The 20,427-nt window shown below is 35.3% G+C and overlaps 1 protein-coding gene across 9 annotated transcripts in view; it reads right to left on the reverse strand.

Moving 5' to 3' along the window:
- The window catches only part of LOC113235829 (POU domain, class 6, transcription factor 2), a 259,963-nt gene that overhangs the window by 57,351 nt on the left and 182,185 nt on the right, over positions 1 to 20,427 (reverse strand). For 7 of the 9 annotated variants that reach the window (XM_026471741.1, XM_026471739.1, XM_026471738.1 and 4 more), the window contains exons 4-7: positions 17,026 to 17,155; positions 15,516 to 15,701; positions 7,410 to 7,550; positions 6,502 to 6,982 (exon numbers count right to left, since the gene is read on the reverse strand). In XM_026471741.1, the coding sequence (XP_026327526.1) occupies positions 6,502 to 6,982; positions 7,410 to 7,550; positions 15,516 to 15,701; positions 17,026 to 17,155 (938 nt within the window). Of the gene's footprint in view, positions 1 to 6,501; positions 6,983 to 7,409; positions 7,551 to 15,515; positions 15,702 to 17,021; positions 17,156 to 20,427 lie in introns of those variants that run through there. The other 2 variants (XM_026471744.1, XM_026471737.1) reach the window with 2 other exon arrangements.

Genomic DNA, 20,427 nt, shown 5'->3' on the forward strand with positions numbered 1-20,427 from the left:
GCATTTCAAAAAGTCTGTAGATATAATTGACATTAAAATCCCTTAGCAGTTAAAATACAAAATCTTTTTTTTCTCCATTAGTTGATGTGGCTTTTAAGTAAGTTTTACCTTTAAATTGACAATATATAGTCGCACTGTTGGTTACAGGCCTCTTCTCACAATGCAATATAGCATGGACTGTTGTTTTTGCAAATTTTTTGCTTTGCACGTGTGTGCAGATTTCTTTACGGTGTTTTCGTTCACCGAAAGGCTCCTGATTAATTTGAAATTAAATTCCGCAAACCTCGGAGATGCAAACCCGGATGCGAACCCATAACTCTCGTCTTGAGAGGCGGTAAGTCAAATCATTAGGCTTCCATGGCTATCTAGTGAACTATAAATACAGTTTGTAAATATTCAGTGTTTAAATATGCATAAATTTCGAAATACAATTCTTCGACTATTTAATTAAAGTGGTATAATTTTATATCACAAAAACATTCTCATGAATTCCCCTAACATGACTGTCCTCACCTACAACAATTACGAATATAATCAACGGTTATCATATGTGTCCCCTTCATTATGCACGATAACATCTAGGCTTGTGTTTTTTATTGCAAATGAATGAATTGAAAATGATATTATACTTTTTGCAATTGTCTTTAGCTAAGTATACCTATATCAAAGCCTCAATAATAAGGTGATATGATTGAAAAAGTAACAGTTTTTGAAGTAACAATTTTATTCATAATTCACGTAATGAATAAATAAAAAGTGTGTCAAGCAACGAGACTAACATGACTAGTCATGACTGGTAGTAACCCAAACGCCTATCTATGACAGTTGAAGTGTTCCTTAGGGCTTTCAATCGCAAAAATCTGAGGGATACTGCCACTGCGCCACAGGGTCATGAAGGGAATGACGTGCAGCTAGTTTATATCTGAGAAAGCACGAACGAAGTGTTTCGGGTATGGCAGAAGACCATGTAGTGTGCGGCTGTGTGACAGAGTGAAGAATGCTGTGACCCGTGAGAAATGTGGTTTGAAAGAGGATATAGTGACAAAAATAGAAAAGGGTATGCTGAGGTGGATTGGGCACATGGAGCGGATGAATGAATGTAGATTAACGAAATAAATATATAGAGCTAACGTAGAAGGAATCAATGGAAGAGGACGGATAAATAAATAAATAAATAAATAACGCACACACTCAACATAGCCCCGCACTAGGAAAACCCTGTGTCGCGGGTGCCATGGACACACACATAGACAACCACAAATTACACCCAAACTCACGAGAGAAATAATTGTAGGCTATACAACTATTTCTCCCGGCCCGGGAATCGAACCTGGGACCTCTGCGTGGCAGTTCGGCATGGTAACCGTTCGGCCACAGAGGCAGTTCTAACGGATGCAAAGAACATACTCTGATGAAATTGAGATTGAACTTAAAATGGCTGGAATGCGTAGTGAGAAGAATAAGAAAAGATTGATGACTGTAAATGATGCAAGAGAGGTTTGTAAGGATTGTGCTGAGTGGCGACCGATAGTCTCTGCCTACCCCGATGGGAACTAAGGGCGTGAGTAGGTAAATAAAAAAATTGAAAATATAGTTTTAATTTTATTGTTAAGCAAACTCAGCGCATACATTTTTCCACTTTTCATTTAACATCAGGTAGAGTGGTGTCATCTGCTTGCCACGTATACAAAAAAGAAATTAAGTGCCAATATCTCGAAAATTACCTAATAAAAAATGCAAATGCGTCAGTTATCACAAGAAGTGATGTTGGAAATTGTAAACATGATGATGACGTGCAGCGGTCATATTTTGATTTTTATGGTATTTTGCAAAAACCGTGTATATACCTACCGGAGACGTTGCTAGCTCGCTCCCGAGCAAGATGTAAAAGGTCGGGAATAATTGTTTTTTTCTTTTGTTTTATATTCGGATATTTACTCTATTATTTTTTAAATTTTTTTCTGATACTAAGTGACAATACGAACAAGTGATGCGCTTGGTAGTAAGCGAAACGTCTGTCCATAACAGTTGCAGTGCAACTCATAGCTTTAAATCACAAAGATCTGAGGGGCACTGCCATAAGTTAACAACTTATGTCTCAGGGTGACGGGCGCATGTGCCTGTAATTTCACCAACGCCCTTACCCCATGCTCACATTACTGGTTGAGGGCGGAACTATGTAAAGTGGCAACACTTCCCTGGACGAAATCTTTCACAAGGTGCTGTACTGTTAGTATATGTGTTACATAATGTTATATAATGCTTTGTAAATATTAGTCCGTAGTGTGTGATTTCGAACAATTTATTAGTGTAAGGGAATATAAAATTGAATTCATAACAGTCGGTGGTGGTCATGTCGTTGACCCTATTATAGTTGGAGCGACGGTTACCGTCTTTTAAGTAGATTGAACGAATGAATATATTCGTATGAATATAATCGAACCCGCGTCGCAAATTTAATTCAAAATATTTTTAAAGTTGAATTAACTTTAGTAAAGAAATAAACGCATTAATATGCCTAATCATGTTTCAGTGACTAATAAGGAAATAATATGGAAATTACCTTTGGGGAAATCCCATAGAATAACTATCTGATTCATGGTTATTTTCTGTAGGAAAATGTCTATTATAATGCACAAAAATGTCTAATAAGAGATCAGTATCGTTATGCTGTTAAGGAAATATAATATATTATCGACTTTTATAAGCACATATAAAGCTTATATTACTCATTACCTTCCTTAACTACAAGGAGAATTTTTGTCCAAGAATGATTGAGTCAGTCAGCATACGAACTGCACACTAACTGCAATGGCGAAATGGCGTAATGGCGATTCGACTGCATCGCAAATGTAATTTTGGATTGGCAATGCAGCTTCAATGCAGTCCGTGTGATGACACTTTTATTTTCCTATAGATATCTTGTGCAGTTAACATCATAAACAATAACTGTTCTTCGTATATTCTGTCATAAGTGTAGCTATATATAAATTGTCATTTTGAAGGCTTTGGTGAAATACGTACACGATATTATATAATAAAAATTACGTAATTTTCTGAAATCCGCAAACCTCCTTCTCTACATGCAATAATTTGAATTCACGCTCCATGTGCTTGGCACACGTTATTTACCTAAAGTAATTATCAAACATACACCATATAAGACACTTAATAGTATGCCTACAGATTTACCTTAACTTTATCTTAATTCCATAAACTTCTTAGGAAACCCAGGCACATAATCTAATTACGTTATGATAATGAAATGTGATAGCAGCGAATTTTCATTATCTCCACGCAAGGTCACTAAACCTGCCCGGGCGCATTGGTATGCAATTACAAAACCTGAATTCTCTTCTTTATAAGTCCGAAATACAATTTCGAGCTTTTACCCCTACTTGGACATTTTTTTTTAATAAATAACGCACACACTCAACATAGCCCCGCACTAGGGAAACCCTGTGTCGCGGGTGCCATGGACACACACATAGACAACCACAAATTACACCCAAACTCACGAGAGAAATAATTGTAGGCCATACAACTATTTCTCTCGGCCCGGGAATCGAACCTGGGACCTCTGCGTGGCAGTCCGGTATGGTAACCGTTCGGCCACGGAGGTAGTTAAACAACAATAAAAATTCAACAAAGGTTGATTAGACACAACAATAACTAAAGTTGTGGGCAATAAAATCGATCGATTGCAAAATTTTAACATAAGCAGCATTGACTTACAATTATAAAGCAGTAACTTTTTTATGGCATCAAGTAACTGGATGAACAAGTCGTCAAGGTGCTTAGCAACGTCAACACTAAAATCAAATGGGTATGGGAAGGCAGTCCCAAGCGCGCACAATTTCACCAGCACCTTTACCCTTGAACCAGAAGTCAGTAATGCTCACATTACTTATCGCGTAGTAAATAAATTTTAAGAGATAAAAACAAATTATCAGCTATTTGTTAGCAGTTTGATTTTGTAAGCTGTGAGTTTATTTTTCTTGGCATCTACGCAAAATGCATAGGCCACGAACGGAATTACTAGGCCATTCTTCAACTGACATGCATGAGATTTGAAACTAGAAAAAAAGTAACAAGTCTGCTGGTCGTGTGGAAGTCCTAATTTTGAATATTGATCATGAGTACTAAGCTAAAATCATTAAGTTACGAATGAGTTTGTATTTTCAAAATATATCTTTATTGCTACTAAAGCTAAAATTAAGGGAGAAATGTTCAACTGAAAAAATTTGAGAATTAAGAAAGATTGTGTCCCTTTCGTATCCGACATTCTACTTAGTAACTCCACACACCAAAAGTGTCTAGTGATCAAGCACATTTTTGCCAATTACTGAAAATTAAGTTTTGCAATTATTTTATTAATATCGATAGACTTTTTTGGCCACTTTCAGAATTTAATAATTTTTTTAATGAAATTGATTTAAAAAATATTGGTGTTAAAAAACTTATAAAAAAATCTTTCAATAATGAGCAAAAACCTGTTTGATCCCTAGATAGTTTTGATGTATCTTATGCTCTTTTTTAAACTCTACCAAAGTGGAACGGAGAAGTGCGGTGTTGTATCGACTAATAGTAATTTTTCAGTCTTTGACATATCCACGCCGCCGCGCAGTAAAATAACAAACACAGCACAGTAAAAGACGTGCTAAGTAATTTCTCCATGAGTAATTGTACGTAATTATACACCAAGAAACGTTAACCTTGTAGCAAATGAATAGAAATCGTATCATTTAAATAAAATCCTTAGTCACTATTATGTCTTGATAAATTATAACTTCTAGCATACTCCACATTGTATGATAGTTACAATCTAAATTTTTCATCAAGTTCTAACGGCCGAAACAAATGAACTTATGATGGAAATAACTGTTTTACTTTAGAGAACATAGATAAGATCAGTAAAAATAACAATGGCACTGCGAAGCCTTTAAACAAATTTTCTATCCGGTAAGTTTATACCTACGTATGCCACATCAAAAGTGTCTAGGGATCAGGGTATATTTTCTTAAAATATTTGATTATTTCATTGAAATGAAATAAAAATATCTATATAATTATTAATACAAAGATCGAACACTCAGAAAAGATTCCTTCGATCCGGTCGGATTCGAACCGACGTCTTCTTGCATACCGTGCCAGACGCTATACCAACTAAGCCGCGGAACGAACCAACGGACCTCACGAATTCTTCTATGTGCTTGCGTCGTGTCTTTGTATTTGTATTTGTATTAATAATTATAACAAACTAGTGGAGTAATTTCACAAAAAATAATTGAATGTCAATTCAATAAAAATTTAATTAATATCTATTTGTATAAATTTATTAAGTTATGAAATTGACCAAAAAAATAATTAAAATTAAATAAATCTGATTTTCAGTAAATAGCAAACACGTGGTTGATCCATAGACGCTTTTGATGAGTGTATATTATGCAAATATAAAGAAAGTATATATTGTACACTTTCATTATGCATATTATAAAGCCACAAGCCCTGAGTTTAATTAAGCCACATAAAAGTCTTAGAAATAACTCGAAGTAGGTACATAAAACAAATTAGGTGTATATTTTTTATGTAAGCATATAAAAGTTGTCGAATAATTTCGTTCATAGAATCTTTAATTCCCTTTCCTGAAAAGTTATCACTTTGCAGATGTAGCCTTACACCAAGGATTTGCACAATTACCATTATCTAACAATAAAACAACGCATTAAAAATATCACGAATAATGGAAAGTTCGATAGTCGGAGTACGTTTATCCGCCATACAGAAGGTCCATCTTCTCCCAGCTTACGATTTGTACCGCCTAATGTTTAAAACATTTGATATGTTTTAAACTATCAAAAGAAGGGTAATTAAACTCGATATTCCAAGTTACTAACCCGCATTGCATGGTGGAATAAGGCATAACTCTCTCTAAATCTCTCCTTTTATAGAAACCTCTAGAAAAATAGAGTTGATACAATTACAGAAATAAAAACACTTGAAAGATCCCAAACGAACGCATGAAACATCCCTGACGAATTGACACACTCAACAATTGCACTGCCATGTTGAAATCCACACTTGCCACCAAAACACAATTAACCATCCTTGTGGATCTAATTGACTTAGTAATAAGTATTAGAATTAAATATGCGGTAAAAGTCTTTGGATTGGAATCGTGTTGTGACGAAGTTGACAATGTATTGGGTCGAATAGATGAACCAAATGTTTATTATGGATGTTGTATTCTTGGGAAATTCGGTCGAATTGCTAATGATCGTCCCTCTAGTACATTCCAAAGTGGTTTTCGGTTAAGGATTACTGCATTAAGTAAGCTTCACTGTAATGACCAATCTTGTAGTCAAGTTTACTGACTGTGGCAAAACTTCTTTTCTGAAGATTGATTTCATTACACAATAACGTTGAAGCTAGTACTTTAATAAAAGTTGTTTTGATTCTTGAAGAGTTGATTAAATGATGATGAATTGAGATATAACTCACCTGTTAATACTGTTCATCGCTGACGCTCCAGAATTCTCCCTCTCGTTCCTTTCTCTAGAGACGGCGAACCTTTCAAAGTTTTCTGTTTTATAATGCCGTTCAGGCCTCGGAGACGACGACCGTCTGCCCTGCATCTGCTGAGGCATATTGTTCTGCTGCACCGTTTGAAGAAGGTTGTGATTTGATTGTGGCTGTTGAAGGGCCTGAAGCAGCTCTTGAGCATTTGCCGCTCCGTTGTTAAGAAAGCTTTGCAGTCCGGGGTTTAACAAGGCATTCGATAAAGATGGGTTTAGCATGTTCGGCCGTATGTTTGGTGGTTGTTGGGGATTTGAATTGAGGAGTTGGTGGGGTTGTGCCATCGCTTGTAGGTTGGCGAGTGATGTTGAAACAACTTGGCCGTTGTTTAACGCTAGGTTCACCATCTGGTCGTTCGAATTGACGTGGTTGACTGGTATTGTTAGAATTGTTTGCGTTGCGACTCCTGTGGAATAAAACATCTGTTCAGCAAAATCAAGAGTTATATAGGTAAATGATAATATATTAAAGATTTATAGTTATTATATATATTTTAACGTTTTCCTTAAATATTCCGTATTTTGTCACTGACGTACAATTTAATCTCACAGTTTTTTTAATTAAAGGCAATATTTTTTTGACACACACACTCATAGCCCCGCACTGGGGAAATCCAATATCGCGGGCACCATGGATGGACAAACACATAAATAATCACAATAATATTTAAACTCACGAGTGAAATAAATGTAGGTCATACAAATATTTCTCCCAGCACAGGAATTGAACCCGGGACGGTAACCCTTCGGCCGCGGAGGCAGTTAAATTTATGCACATAGATGTATCTCGTACTCTGCAATCCTGCGTTATAAATTCTCAAGTAAAATACTGACCCTGTGAAGTAGGAATAAGCAGCTGTGCTCCTTGGATGCCCTGCACCAGCTGCCCTGAGGCGAGGATTAGCTGCGGCATCGGCGATGGCATCGCCGGCGGGAGCATGTTGTTGTTGCCCACTGGAGTTGGAGATCCCATGCCTGTTACAAAAGAGTATCGTGATGATTGTTGGGAAAATCTATAGTGTAGACGACATGACGCCGGCTTCCATATTTAAATGACGAACGACTATGAAGTAGAATTCCCTGCCTGCAGACTTGTTCCCTGATCGTTATAACATGGACATTTTGAAGACGAGGCTGAATAGGCATTATTTAGGTGTAAATGCTCTAATCTCGACCTCATCGTCACTTTCCATCAGGTGAGACAGAGGTCAAATGCACACTTACATTTTTTATAAAAAAAACAGTGTTATAATCGTATAAAGGACTGATATCTTTTATAACTAATTTAAAAAAGATCTTTACAAGAAGATAATGATTGTGTGAATGAATATTATGACGTTTCACAATCACTTATTTTTTGTGAAGTGACTCCATTAGTTTATTACAATTATTAATACATATTGAACACAGAGAAAAACTCTTCGATCTGACAGGTCTCGAACCTGCGTCGGTGACATACCATACCATTGTACCAACTGAGCTACAGATAGAGTCCCTTACGAGTTTTTCTATGCGTTTGTTACAGATCTTTGTTTTTGGCTTTAACGAATTTTTTGCCTTAGCGCCACCAGTTGTCACTGGTCTATGAAAGTACTTTCTTCATTCAACCTGATACCTATACAGCTACCAGAGGTTGACAAGAGATGTCACTTTATAAATTGTAATGTTGAGATTGATTTGAAGAAAATATTTGTCATAAATTGTGATAATTATTTTATGGTTAAAAATGGTTAAAAAGGCCGAGTTGGCAGAATCATAATATGATTAATTGACAGTTCATTTCTTACAATTCATATAACGCAATTAATCTATTTGACAGTGCTCTATGGAAGTCTACTTAAAACACAAATATATGAATTGCGTTTTTTGTTTTGTTTGAAAATTCATAATATGAAATGTCAATTAATCATATTATGATTTTGCCAATGCGGCCTTTTTAGCGCTGCTGGACTACTGTCAATTCTTATATTTGATATCTACGAGTACTTCTAAAGGATATTTGTAACAAAGAGAGATAGAGAAAGATAACGCAATAGCGTTTAGGGTTATATAACAAAATTTGTAAAAAATGGACAGTGTAAATATGTAAGTAACAGTCTTCAAAACTAAGAGAAAGTTAAAATAAGACCTATGTATATTATGGTTTAGGAATCGTGCAACAATAGAACATAATTATTACTGTGCAAAATCATGGGCTCGTTAAAGGCACTATTAATTAAAAAGTTTCGACAAATAACGCGTGACGATCTTCAACTCCGGCGCATCGGTGCTTTTGTAACATCTCATTTAAGTTTATGACTTATAATAAAGCTGGCAAATAAAATACCCGCTTAGCCATGACGCAGTTACTTATGCTCCGTTACACAAACTTATTTCTAACAGTCCTAATTTTGACTCCATTACATTGGCGTCTTAGAGTAATGTACTGCCTTTTTTTCCAACTGCAAATGCATATTGGCCGATTAGTCATCTCGACACCTTTCCGTCATGGTATTCATTAACAATATGAAACAATGGTACAATATTTGAAATTAACTCTTGAATGCACTGGTGTATGAACCTATATAACTTTCTTTTTAAGTAATTAAACAATAAAATAATATCACAATCTTGTAATTACATGACCCTGGGGCTTTGTCGGACTAAATAACTTCACATAATAAAGCAACGATAGAAATTACTTAAAATCCATCGGCATCCGAGCAAGACTAATTTGCCGCGAACAAAACGGCTCCAACAAAACTCTAAAACATTATCTGCATGCCTTACAAGCCCGTTAAACTCGGCATTAACATAACGTTTTCATTTATACCATGACATTTCACATTTTGTAATAAATGCTCTTTCGTACGGCGCATCAATTAAAGGCCGAAAAAAATGTATAATTAGCTCTATTAAGACAATAAAACTCTTAATGATACCGCAACAGCCGTAATATCCGTGCGTTGGTGAAAAAATATGTAATTATACTCATTATTCAAATAGGTTTTTTCATCCATTACGGCATAGCTTTAATGGGCGGGCGAGTGGAGCCGCTATCTTGAATTCATTAAATCGATTGGATTCGGTAATCACCTAATTACCGATCACGTGATTCCCAAGTTAAGATTTTTAATGCGCGAACCGTGTCTTTCTGATTATCCCAATCTATCTAATTCACTCTAATTAGTGGTATACCCTCTTGGCCGCACCAGCCGACTATTTGAAATGGTAATGCGCCTGAAAAGACAGTGAATGTAGAAACGTAACCGTGCCCGCTAAATTAGAATCGCCGTCTAATCATTTGCATACGTAATTCGAGATTGTTACTGATAATACCAACATTAGTGGGCTCTTTTTTAGAAAACAAATGAGCATAATTAAGTATGGCTTTGTAATTTTTTTAATGAATGGCAGAATACCACCTGCGAGTAAAGTGGCTACGCCTACAGGCATAGTGACATGCTGTGTTAAAAGTTGGCGAAGGCTAATTTTATATTTTTCCATTAAGTTTCACTTAAATTGATTATAACATTGCATTAAGTGGACTTGGGGGCTTAAACTAATTAAGGCCTTACATGGCGACAAAGTAAGTACAGACAAATAATTAAGTTGCGTAAGTAGTGAGGTATTTACAATTAAAATGGATATGATAATTGTTCGTTTTTTCTTGTGTAAGCATAGCCTAACTTTTTATTAGAAAAATATCAAAGAAAAACTTATTTAAACGGACCATTTTGTCAGTTTCAGATCATCTTAACCAATCAAGAAAACTATTTCTCACGCATTGTAATCTGTTTTTTAATTGATTTACTCAGTTCACAAGTAATTGGTCGATCCGTAATCCTGGACGTTGAACTCGAAAATTTGCGATTAGACACAGACAATGCGTCGATTTTCCCATTACAAGAAGTTCAGATGAATCCTTGGGTGAAATATAAGTCCTTAGGAGCCATTCTTTATTAATGATTACTTTATTTCACCGTTTTATCCCTATTTAATTGTAATACTCAAATACTATATTTTTTAATATTTGCAAGTATTTTATATTCAGATGAGTTACTATTATTATTACTTTTTACGTGTGTGCTTGTGTTAATGGTCCGTTTAACAATTTGTCTATCTAGATTGTACTTGTGTAAGTGCTACCATTTTTTTTCAAAACATTGGTTACCCGTTTTGATGAAAATGGAAGAACGCACTTGACCATAATTTCACCTGATTTTAAGCTACGATGTGGTCAATAATCTTACGTGTTTGTCTAGTTTTAAATAGGCGTTAGTTGTAGCTTCTGGCAAACACAGAGTTCGGTAGTGTATTCCATTCCTTTCCCGTGTGATCAGACTTTTTACTAGGCCGAATATTGAACAGTGAGGGTCGAAAAGTTTCTGTGCACACTTTGCAAAACGTACCCGATGGAAAACCGATAAGGAAACTACTAATAAGAAGTGATCGAGATATAGAAACGTCGATTCTAAAGAAAAGATGTTGCCAGTCTGTTTCTTTGTTTTACGTTCGCACAAGTCAAAGATGGTGTCGGGTAGAGAAGTCGTTTCAGATGTGACAACGGGGCCCCAATTCTGATAATTTTTTACCGCTGGTCATAGTACTTCCGTTGAGACTTCATTGAGATCATAATTATTACAATTATGTTAATATTGGTATTCTGCTAAAATCTAGTTACAATGGCAGTTGAGTCTCAATAGTGTCAGTGGAATGGCAGTGATGACGTTCGTTAATTTCATTACATGCCGTACTAAAACTACCACGGAAATTACTATTAAATAACTTAATTTTTATCTCATTAAACCAACAATTTAGTCTTGAAATTAAATACACAGGGTGTCCCACGGCTATGCCACATGGAGGAAAAGTACCTTAATTACCATTGATAGAACATTTTAATGAAAGAAGACTTCATTTTGATTTTAAAAACAATTCGAACTGCATTCAAAGATTTTTAAATAATCGCTTCTCTGAACCGGCAATCTAACCCGCAAAATGTGAAAAAAAAAAACCACCTGTAATTTTGTTATACTGATCGAAAGCCTCAATCATAAGGATTGTTTTCTTCTAAATAACATAACATCTTAAATAAAAGGAAGACCATGAAATTGAAATTTAATTAAAATAATTGGATACATTTAATTGCAACTTACAATCAATCAATTTAAGTTATCAAATGTTCAAAATGTCTCCCATTGTGTAGTATACAAATTCTCACTCTTTTCATAATTTCGCTTCCTGTTGATTTATTTATCTTTAATAATGCGTCTAAGTTCAGTTTGTAACTCCTGCACACTCTCATACTGGTTCCTGTAAACTAAATCTTTTACATATCCCCATACAAAAAAAATGTAACGGGGTTAGATCTGGGGATCTCGGAGGCCATTTAATTTGTCCATGAGTACCGATCCAGGAAGGAAAATGTTCATTAAGAAAGTCCGCTGTTCTCCGACTATTATGATCCAGAGCCCCATCTTGCTGAAGAATGAGACTTCGTCGTTCTGCATCGGGAAGATTATTAATCTCGCTCCTTAAAATCTCAAGTATTTCTAAATATTTTTTCCCCTTCGTAAAAATGTATTAAGAGAACCCGGTTTTTCACAATCCCACATCAACAGTTGAATGAAAAACGCACTGGATCATTAGTCTCGCGGATTCGTAAGGGATTCTGTCTGGACCAAATACGATTATTACGCCGGTTGTACATATCATTGTTACTGAAGTTTGACTCGTCTGACCAAATAATGTTAGTCAGGAAATTTTGATTCTGACCGATGAGCCTCTCGATTTGGTGGCAGAAAATAAGTCGTCTTTCGGCATCACCCGGGCGTAATTTTTGAAGTAATCGCCTGAAGGGCGTAATACATACATACATAACTCTTGAATTTGTATTTTTTCAATATGCGGTGTATTTTGCTTTTTGAAATTCCATTTTCTTCTTCACCTTCCCTCACTGAATTCTTCGGGTTCGCCTCAAAGTAAATCAAAATGTCGAGTTCATCATTGTTAACGTTTATCATTTGGTGCTGTGGCTGCGATACGCGACGACGAAATCGTCCTATTTTTTTCAAATCATCCATCAACCTTCACTAAATAAATCGAGATGGTGTTTCTCTATCGGGATACAGTTCGCGGTACCACTGCAAAGCTAGTGATATGTTTTTGTGGTTCATATAGTATGCTTACATTAAGTCCATTATGTTGATACGCCATGTTAAGTAAATTCAAACAACAATTGCAATGCAAGAAATCGAAAAAGAAATTCACTAAAAAAATGGAACACAATTTCAAATTATTATTTTATAATCAGGCAGCCGCTTTGTAATTGTGAACTTCTTTGTGAATTTCCTTATTATTTTATCATGCACTTATAATAGAGAAATGATATGTATTTCTCAAGTTTGTACTCATTAGTAATACTTTGAAATGATAATGTATGTTGTTATGAGCGCGGCATATTCAGAGAAAAAGTTGTCCATTTTTCTGAACAAAATTTCAAATTAAAGTGAAATTTCATAGTCTTCTTTTTATTTAAGATGTTATGTTATTTAGAAAAAACCAATCCTTATGATTGAGTCTTTCGATCAGTATAATAAAATTACAGGTGGTTTTTTTTTTCACATTTTGCGGGTTCGATTCCCGGTTCAGAGAAGCGAGTATTTAAAAATCTTTAAATGCAGTTCGAATTGTTTTTAAAATCAAAATGAAGTCTTCTTTCAGTAAAATATTTTATCAATGATATTTAAGGTACTTTCCCTCCATGTGGCATAGCCGTAGGACACCCTGTATATAATATTAGTAGACTTTTTTATCATATCAAGTGATGGGACGAACAAGTCGTGCGCCTGATGGTACACGCCTGTCCGTAAGCGCCCAGTTACACGAGAAGAAAGTTTTCGCGCGGCCGCCGCGCTGCGACCGCCCAGTTACCACGCCTTCATGTACATTAATGCCGAATCTGAATTCTGTTTATTATGTAACAACATTTAAATTCCTGTCAACAAAATGACCACGTGGCCGCCCGGCCGCCGCGTGGTTGTAGCGCGGGCCGCCGCGTAGACCAAATTCAAGCCAGGCTAGTCCGCGTGTCCGAAGCGCTCATTTAAATTAAAACGTAAAAGCTAAGCGAATAGAGCGTATTTTGCCATGACAGTTAGACGTACGCGGTCGCTGCGCGGCGGCAACGCGGACTCCGCTCTTCGACCGCGCGGCGGCCGCGCGGGGTGAGCGCGACGCACTTCGTGTCGAATAAATGCGCCCTAGCAGTTGCAACTCACCGAGCTTTAATCGCAAAGATCTGAGGGGCACTGCCACTGCGCCCATCACCCTGAGACATAAGTTGACAAGTCCAATATGTATGTAATTTCCCCTTTACCCTTCAAAATCGGAACACAGGAATGCTGATTACTGCTTGGCGGCAGAAATAGGTAAGATGGCAGTAGGAGTTCTACTGCTGTTAAAAGACTATGTCATCGACTTGCCGTTGATTAATAAATTACTAAAAAAACGCAATGGCAGTTGAATAGTAGCTCGATGGCAAACTAATGACAGGTAAATACTTTTAACTTTTAACATAATACCAAACGTACAAAATCCTGACATTGACACTCTTTTTAACCAGAGGTCGTGGGTTCGAAATTGGCTTGCACGTCTGAATTTTTCGGAATTGAAGTGCGAGATTTAATTTGTATTATACGAGGAGCTTTTCGGTGAAGGAAAACATCTTGACGAAACTGCACAGATCTGCAAAGCAATGTGTGTGAAGTTTCCAACACGTACTGGGTTCGCGTGGGTACTTCAGCTCAAACACTCCAATTGTGAGATGAGGCCTGTGTCCGGCAGGGAGACTATAATACATATATAGGCTAACCATAATATTATAATATTGTTACGGACCCGGAAAGGAATTAAAAATACTTATTTGTTATGCAAGGCTGCAAGCGTAGGAAGGTAAGATTGAACCACGAGCGAAGCGAGCGAAACACACAACTTTTCACCTCACCAGCGAGGACAATGGTAGATGAAAGAAAAACAGTTGAACTATAAAACATAAGTTTTTAAATTAAAAGAAAAAAAATTTCTTCGGATGCGTTCTGAATTTGCACCTCATACATTTTATTTATTTATTATTTATTTATTCATTTGGAACACCAACAGATTACACAGAAAAAATAAGATTAAAATACAACATTTGATAATGCACAGTTCTTATGTGTAAGCCAATTACAGGTATATAAAAATAATAATAAAATAAAAACAACTTTAAATATAAATAATCCAATTATTCATTAGTGTACTAAACTTTAAGGTAAATAATTGATTATAAGATCGGAATAAAAAGTTGATTGATGTAAATATAACAATGCAATTGTATTAATTAAATATTTTATGAAAGATAAAAGAAATACCATGAAAATAAACCATTAAGCTGTAGGAACACGCAATTTACATTTAAATTTATAGAAAGAATCATTAAAAATGTCAAGACCAGTTGAATTGTAATTATTAATTGTTAATTTTTATTCTTCTTGTACTAATAATTTTGTTAGTTCTTCGACGAATTAAAATAATTTAATAAACGCAATTAGTTATCTTTGTCAATTTAATGTCAACAATAATAAGTATAATATATATATAATATACTAACGCATTTATATTACATAATGTACTACAAATCGCGTAGCAGAACGTGTCATTATTTTTTTTTTCATTGAAAGAAAAAGTTAGGTGCACCACATTCCATCGTCAAGTTCGAATTTCTAAAACCTTTTCCACCCTGGCGTTCAGAAAACGCTTTTGCGCACACATTTCTAATGAGAAAGAAAAGCGTTCCGAGCTAGTGAAGTGAAAAAAGTATTTATTGAATGCTCTCTTAACTAATTTTTTAAACACAATGAGTTTTAATTTAACACGTATCAAGTATCAAGTAATTCTAATTCTTAGGGTTCATCTTACCTGGCGCGCTGACACTTAGATTGAGCGGCGAATTGATAACAGGGTTGGAAGGCATAGAGGCCAGGCCTTGCAGATTGGCCGCCAGCTGCGACATTTGCTGGGACATCTGCTGCTGCAGTTGTTGTGACATCGGCATGTTCTGCTGTATGCTCGCCAGGTTTTGCAGGTTTTGGAACATTGACGCCACTGTGAAAAACAGTCATGGGTTAGTTTTTTTGTATTCAGTTGTTTATTTTTATTACGGATAAAGAGTTGGAGTGCCGGTAGACTAAAATCTGTAATTATTACCTTTTTTGGGGGAGCACGAGATTAGGAATAGACCACAAATAAGAAAGAAGAAATAAGAAGAAAAGACAATGGCTACACATGGATAATTTTAAGGTTATCTATGTGTAGCCACTGTCTTTTATTTACGTAGCCGAACCTTTACTAAAATCGTAAGTCGTATTTTAAATATGAGAAATCCAAACGAGATCAGTCAAATTATAAAAAAGTGACTTTTTTAGCGACGAATGAAAGTGTCCTTTCATCTCCAATTGCTCACAATCATCATAACAGGCCAATGAGAACAATGTTTTTCTTACTATCGTTACTCATGCAAGTATAAAGCAATGTATTGTTTAAGAGAACTATTATAGACACTTAAAAGACCAAAGGCTAAATGAGTCTTTGTAAACATATAAATTAACAGAAGTTAGAATACCTACGCTATATTTGACGCGGATAATGTGGTGAACCACATTTATTAATTATGACACACTTTAAAAATACCCGAGTAATATTCTTGGAAACGGTATGATTAAAATGTCTATATGGAAACATAGGTTTCTCCCTTGTAACTCGCTAAAGCAAGTCGACCTACTGATTAGTTGCATTACATATAATATTACGTATAAATGCGGATGCAGCACTGGTACCGGCCGCAAGAAACAAAATTGGTCTTCAGGAAACCTATTTAGTATTGCTCCAGTACTTCGATATTCATTTTTTTATGATTCCAACGGACGGGACGCCAATAAGAGCTATAAATCGCAAAGATCTGAGAAACACTGCCACTGCGCCGTTGACAAGTCTTACGTGCGTAATTTCACCGTCACCCTTCAAAATCGGAACGTAATAATACTCATATTACCGCTTGGCAGCAGAAATAGGTACTTTCCATAATGAATTTTTTCACAAGGAGCTTCTACTATGTTATAAATATAGCAGTAGCAATAAAACTGATTTACAGCTGATTCGACGAAGAGACATTTACGAATATTGGATTTTAAATAGTGGATCAGAATTAAAATTAGGATTGTTGATCACTAACGAAGTAGTGAATTGGCCCTGAAGTGTGACGTAGCCTAATAAACAAGAATGTAAGGAATAATTCAGAAGACGATGTTTGTTATGAACTTAATGGCCATATCTGAATTCGCTGGCACACGTTAAATGAGTTTCTAAAATAGACGAATGTAATGGAAGAAATAGATAGGAAAATATGATAAAATGGTTTGTACGAACTCACTGGAGCCATTCAGATGGGGCTGTTGCGGGCTGCGACGAGGGGAGGGCGAGAGGGGCTCGGCTAGCTGAGTGCGTGCGCCCGCGCCGCCCTCCGGAGAGCTCGCTCCGCTCTCCCGATCCGACTCCGCCTGCTGAAGAAAGCTTGTGTTACTACTATATTAATTATTATTCATTCCACTCCTGTCCCCGTAGCATGGCTACGCATAATAGTCGCAACGCGCGCGATAAAATTGAAATAAGCGCGCGTTATTGGCTATGTAAATTAGATCTGATTGAGATAGCCAATAGCGCGCGCTTATTCCAATTTTATCGCGCGCGTCGCGATGATCATGCGTAGCCATGCTACGGGGCTGGTGTAATAAGAAAAGAGCATCGGATGTCGGACGGTATTTGTGCATATTGTTGATATGTTTAAAAAATCAAACGTTTATTTAAGGAATATCATGATGTTTTATCATGATTATTTGTGAAATACAAATACCAATATCCTTTATTGCCACAATGACACTTTTTGACATAAATAACATGTTAAACCAAAACGTAAACAAACAATAAACGGTACATGACGGTACGCCAAATATATCAAAGGGCAAAAGGAAGTGTCTCAGTTTGTGCGGCCTGGAACCGTTGTTGTCGCAGATAGCGATGTTTTTCAGCCACCTCCTTGTCCCTAAGATCTCAGGCGGGCTTAAAAGCAACGAGAGCCTAAAACAATTTTATGAAATTTTAAAAACCGTTATTCTATACTATTTAATAATTCAATATTATTATACAAGGTGAAAAAACGGAACAAAAAAGAAAAGAAAACATACTCCACTACTTTGTCATTATTATTGATGAAAAGATCGAATTATAACAGAAAGAAAAATTCCTTCGATCTGACATTATTGAATGAAAGGTCGAATAATACAAAGAAAAATTCCGTCGATCTGACATTATCGATGAAAACATCGAATAATATACCTAAAGTAAAATTCCTTCGTTCTGACATTATCGATGAAAACATCGAATAATATAAAGTAAAATTTCTTCGATCTGACATTATTGAAGAAAAGATCGAATAATACAAATTAAAATTCCTTCGATCGGATTGTACTCGACTCAGCGTCTTCCAAAATTCGCAAGATCTGCTTACTCGGTCTGTAGTTAAATTGCTAAAAGCCAGTCGAATCAAGATAGAAAGACTTTTCTTTGTGTTACTTCTATCTTTGTATCAGCAATAATATCACAATTCAAACGTATTCCAAAAGTGCCAGTGGCTACCATACAATTCTACCACAATGCTAATTTGAAATTAATTCACATTTTATTAAATTTCCAATAAGTAGTAATTTGTTATTAGAGCACAATTTGCTTATACAAACTGGCTTAGATAGTTTCAAAAAAACGATAAGTGATGGCGCTTCTATGTACTATAAATTATAGGCTCTATATTAAAACTGATTTAGGTAGGTAATTAGATTGGCCAGGTGTTGTTCAAATTACGTATAACTTTACACAAGTACAGGGTGTTACAATAAACTTTCAAATATTGTCGTATTGATTTTGATTCATAAAGAGTTTGAAAACCTGGCACTGGAGTTTGCTCTTTAGCGTTTTTTATCAACGATAAAATAACGTTTGGACGACAATTCACTATTTCAAATCAACAAAAAAATTTCGAAAGCAATGTTTTCTATTTGAATAAAAAATGCGGCACAACATGTTTTGTAAATAAAATAAGCAATTAGGTAAAAAATATGGAAACACGTGTAGGCTTAGTAATTTAATTAATACCCGATTCATAATTTATTTATTCTCTTTCGTGGAAACGTTTAAAAAGGTATTATAAGATTTATAAGTTATAATTATTTTATGATTACAAATTATAATCATGAAAAAGTTTAAATATAATTCCAGTTATAATTATGAGTTTTGTTTGCTTGTTTTATTCGTTTAACTTCAAGGTTATTACGTACGTAATTTTCTTTTAATAATTATTTTATATAAAAAGTGTTTATTTTAATTTCGTGAAATACATAAACGATATATCTACGACTTTCGTCTGGAGTTTGGAATATAGGAATTACAAATGCTTTTTCTAAAAGTTATTTTTTATTTAAAATTTAAGCTTTTCTTAATGTTTCTCATGATTTTAATAATGATCTAATTAGATTCGCTATGATATTAATGAAAGTACTTAAAGAAACCTAATTAAGCTTTTAAAATATATAATTATTTATAGTGCATAATTTGATGAGGTAATATTTTTTTTCCACTAATAAATTTGCCGAATTTCTTTAAATTAAATAATTTAAGTAAGTACTTACAAAGGATAATGTCATTCTCTTCGCGCTTCCGTTAATTTTGATATATTTTAAAAGTAATATCCGTATATCAAAAAATCATGTCGCAATAATGCGAATAACTCGAACAATGTTCAGAAACTCGTTCCGCAACGAAAGTTTGCGCGGACTTCGCAACTTCACTAAAGTTTGACTACAACTTAGAATCGTTTAAACAGCCACTGGAAAATATTCTTGTCACACACAGTTTTAGTTTTCAAACGTCCAGTTCAGAACGGGAACACAGATACCGGCCGCGAAAGAGGAAAACGTACTATCGGCAAAGCGTACACATATTTTTTCTTTTTTTTTTTTATTTATTTATCAACGGTCCGTACCCACACAGCCGCGCGGCGAAGTTGCACAGCGCGGAATGAAAGCGCGTCATCAGTTTAAAAAATCAACCCCTTTGGTGGTGGCGGGAAAAAATGCGGCCCCAAGGGGCGGTGGGTGGCCCCGCCGAAATCCTTGCCAAAGCGATCTCCATCGGCTCGACTTGTCACTTGTCGAATAAGCATATTATAATTAAAGTTTTTGTTTAGTTTTAATTTGCTTGATTGAGTTTTCTCGATGACGACGATGCCGTTCAGTTTTTAATTTTTTAGGGTGGCCATTACACAAATGCTTGAATTCTAAAGAGATCCTTAATCGGAATAAATAAGTTTCTACTCTATTTAAATGCACAAAACACAGTCTTATAAATTTTTTTTCTATTTATTACTAAAGAATAAAGTCCTGAATCCAATTAAATAAAAAGAGTTAGAAGCAGATTTTTTAAATTTTCTATTATATTAAATATGGAACATATTTCCGTTATTTAATGCTGTTATAGTACTTGTAATTTCAATAAACATTTTTCTCACGAGATTGTGGTGATTTAAATTCAACCAATAATATTTGCAACAAGTAATTATCGCATACGAGTATTTTTCATTAAATTTCTTAATTTAAAATTTTCTTCTTATAACTTCAAGTAAGACAGTGTTCCCGTAAATAATTAAAAATCTTCTCAGTTTCTATTTAATGTTTGTACAATTAAATTGTAGGTGAGCAAAAAGCAATGCAGTTTTGTTCCGATG

Source organism: Hyposmocoma kahamanoa, unplaced genomic scaffold (genome assembly GCF_003589595.1).
Source record: "Hyposmocoma kahamanoa isolate Upper Pololo Valley unplaced genomic scaffold, ASM358959v1 88, whole genome shotgun sequence".
NCBI classification, from domain to species: domain Eukaryota; kingdom Metazoa; phylum Arthropoda; class Insecta; order Lepidoptera; family Cosmopterigidae; genus Hyposmocoma; species Hyposmocoma kahamanoa.